The sequence below is a fragment of the Plectrocnemia conspersa genome, unplaced genomic scaffold (genome assembly GCF_051122295.1).
Source record: "Plectrocnemia conspersa isolate PC_06_02 unplaced genomic scaffold, ASM5112229v1 ptg000005l, whole genome shotgun sequence".
Classification (NCBI taxonomy): domain Eukaryota; kingdom Metazoa; phylum Arthropoda; class Insecta; order Trichoptera; family Polycentropodidae; genus Plectrocnemia; species Plectrocnemia conspersa.
The window spans coordinates 2,760,288-2,772,407 of NW_028277169.1; the positions used below are offsets into that span (position 1 = coordinate 2,760,288).

Genomic DNA, 12,120 nt, shown 5'->3' on the forward strand with positions numbered 1-12,120 from the left:
CTTCGGAAGAAGAACACTTGCGCGTAGTGGAAGCTGCTGCGGCGATTATTAGAGAAGATATTCGATCTTCTGTTATTGAGACCAAGTCCTATCCGCCCCCGAGTAAAATATTAATGAAGAAATTCCGAAAACTTTATTACATTTTCTGCAAGAAGTTATTATAAAGAACAGAAAAGGAAAGACGGGGCTTTAAAACGAAATACACAGCTATAATGACTTCCATACGAAAACGGTCCTTTTCTTCGCAGTTATTAATAGGCCTATCTGTATTTCTTCATAGAAGAAATACAGATAGGCCAAACATCCAAAAAGACTTTTGGATGTTTTGTCAAGTTTAGGTTTTTTCGCTTCATATAGTGATACTGTAAAATGTTAAATTTCAGCTGTTTATCACCCACAGCCTCGTAATCAACCATCAGAGTCAAGTGCCTTAGTACAGTATGCAGCGGATAATGCAGAAAAATATTTATACTCTTGATGGCTATAATACTGTTCATATAATGGGAATGATAAAAATAATAACTTCAAAATCTGAAGTTATATCCGATGACCGCATAAAGAAATTTACAATAAAACCAAGTGCAAAGGAGTTAGCAGCACTATCACACATACCCCTTCTAGTGTATGAAAATCATGTCGTAACCGGATTGAGCAAGAGATTCAAGTTCAAAATTTTAATGATGCAGAAGAACTAACCGAACAAATATTTAATGTAGTTGATTTGTTGTGGAAGTACGGAAAGTGGAAAAATATCTCACCGTTGCCAGGGTGGAATGGATTTATTGAACAACTTACAAAAAACAATGAGAACTTTGTAACTTCTCGGATTCTGTTTCTTAGGAGTAATATGGACACAATTTACACCACATTACAGTGTGCTATAAAAACTGCCAAGAAACATGAACAAAGAACATGCTTAATACCTTTTGATCAGCCGTTGTACATAAAAGCACGTGAAATCGTAGCAGCTTCAGATGCTAACTCAGACTTGTCCAGAGTAGTTGTGAAACTAGGAGGCTTTCATATGCTTATGTCTTTTATTGGATGCATGGAAGCGGAATCAAGTAAGCTCTCAGTACAATTTATGCTTCGAATTCTGTCGACAAAATGTTGGATGGTCACGCTTTTGCAAGAAGTATCAGAGGCCATACGCTATTACTTTTTGCATTATCGATGATGATTTTTGAAGATATGGAGATTGAAAGTTATAATGCTTTAGATGGGTTCATTCAGCAGATAACAATTTGCGATGTTTCCTATGAAACTGTGGAAGAATGTGCAGGTAACTCTGGCTCCGTAGTTTACATAGCGTTATCCTATAAACGGATGCGCGCTTCCCACTCCCCGCGCTATATCTCGAAAACCATTAACCATACGAAGAAATAAATTATAACAAACTTGTAGAAAATTTTGTGAAACATCTAATGACATGCGATGCAAAGGAGGCAAGATATTTGCAAAAAACAATTTTTATGACCTTTGACCTTTAATATCTTGATTAGCAGACACGATATCATATGAGACTTTTTACCCTATCTTTAGAACGCCAAAACAAAGGTCTGTGCAAAATTTCTGCTTGTTATCTTTCATTCCGAGGTTAAGCCCTTATTTGACTGGACTATAATGCGTCTATGAAATTGGAATTAGTGATTATTATATAATTATAATTTTGACCGATCATCACAGATTAGATTATCTTAGATTTTTACTAAAATAAAATCGAGCTAGTTTACAAATTTTGTTAAGATCTGTAGTCACTTTTGTAGATATTGTATATCTGAGGAGTATCGCCTATATTAATTATTTAAAATTATTTTTTGGGGAGGATAATCCTCCTCAAAGAAGGACGTCTGGTGGTCATCTTTCATATATGCACATACATATAATAAAATATTACAAAAATAATTCTGAAAGTAAATAGTAATAAAATATGGTCGGAATCGAGACTTTGTCGGAATGAAAAAATCTGCAAAAAGGGCGCCGATTCCGCGACGTTTACGTAAACCTAACCTAAAACCATTCACACACCTAATAAAGTATTAATCGGTAAACGTCACGAAATAAAGTCGTAAACCATACGAGGGTGTGCCAGCCGACGCATGATTGCAACTTAACCGACGGCGCCCATGGTTAAGCTAAGTTGGAAGTTCTATATATACGCAATTAAATTTACATTCCGCTTGCGAATGCGAACGAACACTAGTAGCGCCATCTATTATCAAACAGAGCAACAATTAATTTTCTGCCTAATTGATATAAAAAATCAATACAACATAACTTATAAAGTAAAATAAAAACAAATGCTTTATAATTTTGAACCCATAATTTGATTGTGAACGATTGTGACAATGAGATTGCAATGTGACATTTCATGTGACAAACTTTTAAAATTGAGAACCATGGATAACAAATCGTCAAGTCAAAAAATTGTTTCCAAAATCCGTCGATGGATTTTACGACGAATTTTAGTAATTTAACAATTCCAGGAAAAATAGTTATGAGCTACTAAATCTTTTTACCGTAACATATAGAAGTATCTCTGAGCAACTAATGAAATTAAATACTGTAATTTTTATCATCAAGTCATTTTAAATTGCTGTAAAAAATAGAAAATATATTGAGCATGTTAAAATAAATATATAGCTTTGTATATCTCACTTTATATAAAAGAATTGAATACATGTGTATAAAATTTAATAGGTTAAATATAATTTTAATAGTACGCTCCTATGTGTTGCAGTTTCTTCTTCATGTATTAAATGACCCTGTTTCGACTCATTTAAAATTTATTACTTCATTCATACAATAATCCACTTGCTATTGTGCAACGGTACAATACGATGACAATTTACTGCAATATGCACCGATGTAAAATAGAGTACAAGCCAATAAAATATTGCATGTCCGCATAACAAGAATTGAGGTCATATAGATCGCAATTTATAACTTAATTTTAAGGATGTTACATAATAAACATATCAGTATTGTATGGATAGATTTTTAAAGACAAATTCCCGGGACCCGTTCTCCTTGAGAGGCCCGAACTGATTAAAATCTATCAAAAATATATTCATAAAAAAAGTAAAATCCGACTTCAAATAATGAATACAGTTGTTTGATGTGTATGTACTGACGTATTTCAGTTATAAGTTCCTTCAGCGCTTTTTAAACATACAATAAATAAAAGGAGCGGAACATTGCCTTCAAAAGCACCACTTTCTAGGTAGTACTTATAAACATTATTATTCAAAGGGGCAGATTGTGTTTTTTTGACGCGGCTCCGTTTGCGTTAAAATTTGTATGCAAATTATTGTTAACTTTATTGCTTTTTGAACGTTTAAAAAATATTAGACATGAGAGAAAATATTTATGAAATTTAGGTAATTGATCTGAAAATTCAGATCGAATACCTTAGGAAGAAGCAAAGAAATAACGAAAAATCAACAACAGCATCAGCTGAATTATATAATTTTTTTATAGATTATGTAATCGGTAATTTGGCAACTAAATTTCATGCAGCAAGATAAATAAATAATACATTCAGTTTCATGTGGTTATTCATAAAAGAAAATCTAGAAAAAACAGTCTCGAATCTATCCCGAATATAATATTTTTTATAATATGTCATTTCAGTAAAATCATATCTGAATACATTTTTAGCAATAGATATATATGTTTACTAGTGAAAATATAAATTATCTGGCAGGTGCTAGTAAAATTATATGTTTTAAACTTTTCTATATGTATTAATAAATATATTTACATACTCATCATTATTTATTTACATCCGATGTATAAATGTTACAGTGATGTGTATTTTTTTGGTATAGTTATATTTTCACTAGTAAGTTCCAAATACATTTTCACCAGTGGATATATATTTCTACTAGCAAAAATATAATTTAACTGATAGGCGCTAATATGCTGCTCTAAAATGTCTATGAAGTTAAATTTGACAGTTGCCAAACGTCCATTTGCTGTTTAAACCCAAACCTAACCAAATGCATATTCTAAAATTAATTATAGTTTTAGTACTAAAATATACAAAGTAAGCCAACTCATCTCTGAGGGGAAAATAAGATGAAGAATAAGTACAGACAGACATCGCATCTCACATATTGTTCCACAGTTTGTATGAATTTCGATATTACCCTGTGTTTAAAAAATATGATAGCCATCCTATGGACTTCTAATATAAGAAAGCTAATTAAAGTGTATTCAAAACGAATTTTGGTCAATAGAAGATCGCAAAAACAATTATCACTTCTCAGAAAGCAAAAATTCATGTCAAAAGTAATAAAATCGTACCGGCGCCGCCGCAATGGGAACGCTCGGAAGCGTTCCCTCTGCGACGGCGACGGCACGATTTTATTGTTTTGACGTGGTTTTTTCGCTCGCTTATTAGTCGAGTATCAGATATATTGGAATCGGTGACATCTATATTAATTAATTATAAATTATTATTTGTAATATTAATTTACAATTAATAGATGTCACTGCAGCTGGGGACGGTTTTTTAATAATAGCCTATTTATAATAATTCGAGTGCCGCTGCTGGGGCTCGAACCCGCAATCTCAGAGTTATTAGTCTGAGACGTTACGGACTAGGCTATTCCGTCCTTGTATACTTCACGATATTATTACATATATAACATATCTTTAGTTACATACATGATGATCGAATGTTATGCGTTTTTGCACGCCGTTGCATATTATATTATAATTTATTGTCGCGTTCCACTTTCTCACACTGCAAACAAGTGAGCAGTAACTGAGAAAACATTGATTCAATATTTAACTTAAAGTAATAAACACGACACGCATTGACGACTGTGCGCATGAGTTAAAAATAGCTCTTTGCAATGTAGCAAATCAAAAGTGAACTTTCTGTTAAGGTCCAAAGCAATCGAGCAAATACGACAAATGTGGCTAACAATAACCCATATTTATAAAAGTGAATTTGCAAATAAAAGCGGTACATGCAGGCGTGAGATTTTGACGATCGTCTTAAGGTGGTCGTGCATTTTCTTTCCGTCGGAGTTTCGGAGCATAAAATACTTATTATCTTATTAATAATGACATTTATGATAACGAAGCGTACAGTCGACTGCGGTTTTAAAGCTACAAAGGGCTATTGATATTTTTCGCTAATTAGCGACGCAGCGAAGCATGGTAAATACAGGACGTGTTGGCATATTTGTCACACCGTCACTGCAGGTTTGACAAAGTGCCGGTAACATATCGATTGAAACGCACCACCACAAATTATACGTTCTACGTGAAACGACAATAACCATGCGAGAAATTAAAATGAAAAAAAAAGAATGGAAACATTTGTTAGGCGCGTTATAATAACATCATGTTTTTCTGAAGCAGGAATGCAAATATCGCTCGCTCGGTAACGAGCGTTCCCACTGCGACGGCATGATTTTATTGCTTTTGACGTGGATTTTTGACTTCTGAGGAGAGATAATTATTTTTTGCGCTCTCCTATTGAGCAAAATTCGGTTTAGATGAGCTTTTTTCGATAAAAAGTATTAATATAAGCGCTTGATAATCATTATAATAAGTTCACTATATAGCAACACTGAACAGCAAAGAGTACACGACTAATTATGAGTAAATATTTTTAATAATTTTTAATGCCCAATTAAAATATTTCGCATAAAATATGATTTCAGAGCTTTCAAACCGGAACCGGAGTCCCGGGTACCCGCGTGTTTTTAAATTAACTAAGAACCGGGTAAGTTTTTACGGATACTCGGTTCTTTTATTTCAATATAATGCTTAATTTTTTTTAAATTAAACATCTGTTGTCACACGATTTTAAAGAAGCAAAATTCTCCGTCTTTTTTTTTATTTTGCAAAACCGATTTTGAGATTAGCTAAAGCCTTCCGGGCAACGGTATTCGGTGCTTCTAAGAAATCCGTTAAAATCACAGCTGCATACAGAGTAGGTAGTGATAAGCGGGGTATCGAAAGGGCAGTGAAAAATTAATTGATAAAATTCAAAATCCAATATTCATAAATTTGAACTTCAGTATATAATAGTTAATAAAAATTACCCATAACTGAACCGGGTACCCGGTTATTTAATAAAAATGTATGGGAACCGGGTAGTACATTTGAGCGGGTATTTGGATTTCCAAGTCTAATTTGTAACATATTGTACCTAATTATTCAAGAAACTATATTACGATGTAAAAAAATACATAAAATGCCATTTTGTCATGAGGCCCGGAATTATTGTTTTTCCAAGGCCCGGGTTCGCCTAGATACTGAAACTGAATGTTGGTACTAACCTATTGCAAAGCAGGCACACTGAGACGTCGTTGTCAGCAGCATGGATGGACCAACTTTTGCCAGCACGTTTCCAAAGATGTAAGATCTCTTCTCATACTTTGACATGTTTGATAGATCGACTGTGCCATTTTGAATGTTGATTAGTATATCTGTGTGAGCTGCCACTAATATGAAAATGTTATCGACTCCGATGGCCAAAACTAAGAATGGTATCACCTAAAAACAGCGTTGCGTTATGTTGCAGTATATTTTATAATATCTTAACAAACAATTAACACGCACCTCTATGATAAGCAGTGTAGTTGGAACACCGACGAATCCGAAGAATCCAAGAGAGCATCCGACTGAAGCCAAAACTATGATTATACCAGCTATGCCTAGCGTGATTTTTGTATCTACCTTGATTGGAACGCAAATAAATTTGTTATATGCATATTACAGTGAGTTAAAAATAATTGAGTTTACCAGAATTGTAGCGAACGATCTTATGTTTCCTAGAGATACGGCTATGTATAGGAACATGACCGCGTAACTGATAATGGCAGTGCTGACTTCAGCTTGCGATACTCGATCCAATTCATCTTCGATAGAACGCTCTGAAGAAAACGCCAAATCTATATATTCTGGTTTCCTATTCTCGTCGTAGTCTTTCATGAATTCGACGTATCTGGTGATAAAAACATGCCATCAGCGTTGAAGTGCTTAATAAAAATACTGTACAATATGTTACAATTTCTCCCAATTCAGTGCTGGTTGGAGGTTATCTTTATTCAAGTGATTCTTTACTAGGAAAGTTAGTACAATCGTGTCTGACAGCTCGATGGATGGTCTGTCTTTTCCGGCAAATATTAAGTTAGGTTCCACGCCACCACCCCATGGCGCCAAGCATTGCGGCATAAAAGCGTTTCTAAACACAGATAATACGAGTTATTCATCAGAAGAGAGATGCGGTACAACTCATGCGCCATGAAAATAATATAAATAACTCACTTTATGCATTTGCCTAACTGGTCTAAATAAGACGATGTATTGAATCGTTCTATATCGTCACTGAAATATCCAAAAAATGACATAACGGCACATTGGTCGATTTTATCCGGTCCCGTGAATTGCGATCTCATGGGAGCAAAGCAAATTTTGTCATAGCTGTAGTCCGAGTCTTTTCCAATCTTATAATAATGCGCAAAGTAAAAATTTTGTACTAAGTAAAAATATTATTTAAAACACAATACCTTTAAAATTTCATTCTGGAGGTTAATAATATCCAACATGAAGTGCTTATTAAAAGCTGGACCGAAAATTCTTGTTTCGTTATTTAACGAAGTGTAATTGACCTAAAATGAAAGATGAAATTTAGAACCTTTCATTGCAAATTATTTATATATATATAACTCACGTTTTTAAGACCAACTGCTTTTATAAATATCTGTGCCGTTCTATAGAATGGTCCGAATCTGAAATATAACATTGTAATTAGATCTCTCCATTTATTTCTAAATATAAATTTAACTCTCACCTGGAATCGTAAAAGTCTTTTTGCTGTCTAACGGTCGACGTCGGTGATGCCCAAAGTTCAACGGGATCTGTAGTGACTTCCAAATAAGCTATTCCATGGCACAAGTTCATGATCAATATAGTTATCAACAAAACCAAGAAAGGCTGATTAGCACAACCTGGAAAACGTGGCAGAATTTAATGGCTTAATAATTCAACATTTTGCTACAAATATTATGAAATTCTTACACCGCTAAAAATAGCAAGTAATCATACAATTATATTATTGTACCTGAAATCATGACAAAAGCTAGAAAATATGATATTTACAAATTGTTTATTTATATGCGTGTACCACTGTACGCCTGAGAAACGTCGCTTCTCGTGCGCCTTGGAAATGATACAAAAATTCGTTCTTTGTAAATACACTTTTGCGGTCAGCGAAAGAGATGAGTCTAATGATCTACTTTTCCTCAATCTTTTGATTATTACAGATGATTTAGGTTGAATTTGTTTTAGTATAAGAAACATTTTATTAGATTGCGTAAGTTTGTCAACAGTAACTGCGGCTCGTAGACGATACTTTTGGGGTATAACCAAACGGTTTTAGGTACACATTATTACGTTAATTGCATCAGGACTATTAATTAACTAATTCAGTAAACTTAAAAATCATGCTGATTTTATGTAAATTAGTTTAATATGTCATTAAAACGATAATGGGTGATCCCGACATTATTAAATTTACTACTTGTATCACATTGATTTCATTTTCAGACAGTTAAATTGATTTTGATATTTGTTAAAATTGAGGATTTGAGGTATGAAAATGCTTTTTTAATAATACGTTTAATGTATGTTTTGTACTTAAACTTGAACAATGATTATGGGTGATCCCGATATTTTTTAATTTATTAATTAATTTAGTCAATTAATTCAATTCGTTTTGCCTTTTTTAAAATTGAGGATGTGAGGTTTAAAAGTATTGAAAAAAAATGCATTCAATGTATCTTTTGCCAAAAAACTTGTACAACGATTATGGGTGATCCCGACATTTTTTAATTTTCTAATTTCATTTATTTATGTCAATTTACTGAACACATTTTTGTTAAATTCTGGATTTGAGGTTTGGAAATTATTTTAGAAAATGCGTTTAATCTATATTTTTCCCGAAAAATTGTACAACGATTATGGATTATACTGACATTTTTTAATTTACTATTTGTATTTTGATATATGTGAAATTAGGACTAAAAAATGCGCACAATGCATATTTTATTCAAAAAAATTATGTAAGTGTCGGATATCACTGGACCAAAATTAATATTATTGTTGTTCCGACAATTTTACATATATTTATGCATGGCCGAATAAAAGTGTGTTATGGCCGTGCGTGGTTTTTTGTGTATAAATAACCTGAAGACGCCTCAGCTGTCACGGCGTGTGGTCGTGCGTCAGCAAGGATTCTGAGGATGTAAACTCTGATAATAAAGCGTTTCAATACTTAGAGGCGTTTAATTCCGTCGAGAGACGGTGGTCCTTCGAGAAGAAAAGACGGCCATCTCCAAAGGGGAGAGGTCGCAACAATTGTTTTAAAAGATACGCAGATTCACATAGAAAGAAAAAGTGCAACTCGTCATTAAGAGTAATTTTTTTTAAGAAGAAATAATTACAAATATTTTTATAAGCAAAACAACTACGTAAGGGGCAATCTAAGCATAACATATTTAATATAGATTTTTTACATAAAAATTTATTCTTGCTAGATTTATGGATCAGATGATTAATAATATAATATTGACTTACCTGCGCCAATTTTGTAAAAGATCCTTTCCAAAAATCTATTAAGCGCCATGCTCTTTTTAGCATCTTCGTTTCCTTCGACTCTAATTTTTCCATTTACGAAAGCATCTTTTTCATTGCTTATATTTTTCTTATCAACTAGACAACAAAAACATATTTTATTACACTACCATAAAAATCCTATACATCACATAATTTCTTATAAATATTTTAATACTTTAAATTATTTTGAAATACATTAAATGTATACTTGAAAATAATATATATTATATCATAATCATTGCATTTTATAGACTCTTATTTTATTTTTGTGTACAATGCTAGTAAAGAATATGGCTTACCTATAATGTAGTATACTTTGAATCCTATGAGTAATCCGACCGTAAAGAAAAACATTACAATAGCGACTATGAAGCTATCGCAAGTCACGCCAAATAAGATGCATGGTTCTTTTTTGAAAGGTGGGTCGAAACCACTGGGACAAGTAAGTCTACAGTCTACGCAACTGCAATATGGTAAATCCTAACAAAAAGGTAAAAAAAAACAATGATATAAAAATATGTAAACCAGAATCGCTTCGCGCTAGTTCGTAATATGGAAAAAAACGCATTCTGCAATACATATAGATAACAATAACGCACAGTTTATATTTTACATAATTATTTATAATATTGAATTTTAATTATTTATATACCTCATAATAAGATTCGTTGCACAGTTTAGTGACAGGATGAAGGCCTACTTCATTATCTTCTATTGGTTCGAACTTTATTTCAAAAGGGGCAAAGGGGTTTCCTAAATCACCCGTGTATTTGAACAACCTGAAAATAATAAAAAAAAATTACAATAAAATAAGGATAGACTAATGATAAAGAAATTACTTTTTTTAAATTATTATAGAATGATTTAACTGTATTTTTTTGCAGAAATTACACATTACTCATCAATTTAATATTATTAAAAATAGATTAAAAATATCTGATTATCTAGAAAATACATTTATATCAGTTAATATGGTCTGGCCTTGAAGTATTAAAATATGGATCAGTGTGACTAATTAGTAAATAATGCGAGAAGTAAGCACATCGATAACGCATTGACGTCAGAGAAATGTCTCATTATCACAATCGTTCACAACCAAATTATGGGTTCAAAATTATAAAAGATTTTTTTTTATTATTTTTTTACTTTACTTCAAAAGTTATGTTGTATTGATTTTTTATATCAATTATGCAGAAAATTAATTATTGCTCTGTTTGATAATAGATGGCGCTACTAGTGTTCGTTCGCATTCGCAAGCGGAATGTAAATTTAATTGAGTATAAATAGAACTTCCAACTTAGCTTAACCATGGGCGCCGTCGGTTAAGTTGTAATCATGCGTCGGCTGGCACACCCTCGTATGTTTACGACGTGTATTTCGTGACGTTTACCGATTTATACTTTATTAGGTGTGTGAATGGTTTTAGGTTAGGTTTACGTAAACGTCGCGGAATCGGCGCCCTTTTTGGCAGATTTTTTCATTCCGACAATTTTTTATTACTTCTAACTTTCAGATTTATTTTATAATATTTTATTATATGTATGTGCATATATGTATGTAAGGTGACCAGACGTCCTTCTTTGAGGAGGTTTGTCCTCACCAAAAATGAATTTTAATTAATTAATATAGCCGATACGCCATAGAACTATGAAGCTATGAAGACAACTATACAATAATTCAAACAATACTTATTCGGTGCGAGGCCTTAAGTATTTTAAACGTCTCGGATCTTGTGAACTAATGAGTTGTTATGACAATTAATGTGTTTCGAAAGTCTCCATAGCTATTATGCAATTCTATGTGTTCTGATATGCCAATTTCTAATGTGTAGTTAAGCCAAACTATTGTCATTTTGTAGATTTCTAATGCTTATCGTTAAAACTCTCACAGTTTATTCACATCTTTGTTTATTTTTTCTCAAGAGGTTTTTCAAGCAATACATTTTAAATGCGTCTTATATTATTAGCCCAAAGTACTAATTTACTATTTTATATTTATTATTTATCATATCTATCAGGTATCTCAAATTGTCTAAATCGTTTAAGTCGCCTTGTGTATTTGTTCGTTATTTCGTATTTTATGAATTCTCGTTATGTAATACATTATTTAAAACAAAAGCTTAATCAATACGTAATGTATTTAGGGTAAGATGTTTCAACATATTTTTTGAATTTAAAAGTCCATATTTTACATTTTTATGAAAGATATTAATTACATATCCTTGTATATTTTTAGTAAACACTATTTGTAGTAAACACTCCAAGGTGTTAACTGATATATGTTTTACGTCTATATCATATCTAAAAGTGTCCCAAAATTAACGCAAGATTTTAATTAAATAGAAAACACATTTTTTAGTCTTTAGATTGTTATTTTTTTATTGAATCATAAAGTACATAGGATAGGATTATTTATGGAAAATAACACCGGGCAAATGGCCTCCACGGCTATGCTGGCACATTCGCATGACGGCAAATT

The 12,120-nt window shown here is 32.3% G+C and overlaps 1 protein-coding gene across 1 annotated transcript in view; it reads right to left on the reverse strand.

Moving 5' to 3' along the window:
• LOC148234668 (NPC intracellular cholesterol transporter 1 homolog 1b-like) overlaps nt 1–12,120 on the reverse strand; it is a 39,387-nt gene that overhangs the window by 23,331 nt on the left and 3,936 nt on the right. Inside the window, exons 4-14 of the mRNA XM_088186307.1 lie at nt 10,295–10,421; nt 9,942–10,122; nt 9,604–9,738; nt 7,820–7,976; nt 7,700–7,757; nt 7,536–7,637; nt 7,294–7,472; nt 7,034–7,210; nt 6,769–6,970; nt 6,586–6,702; nt 6,303–6,519 (exon numbers count right to left, since the gene is read on the reverse strand). Coding sequence (XP_088042433.1) covers nt 6,303–6,519; nt 6,586–6,702; nt 6,769–6,970; nt 7,034–7,210; nt 7,294–7,472; nt 7,536–7,637; nt 7,700–7,757; nt 7,820–7,976; nt 9,604–9,738; nt 9,942–10,122; nt 10,295–10,421 — 1,652 coding nt within the window. The remainder of the gene's footprint in view (nt 1–6,302; nt 6,520–6,585; nt 6,703–6,768; nt 6,971–7,033; nt 7,211–7,293; nt 7,473–7,535; nt 7,638–7,699; nt 7,758–7,819; nt 7,977–9,603; nt 9,739–9,941; nt 10,123–10,294; nt 10,422–12,120) is intronic.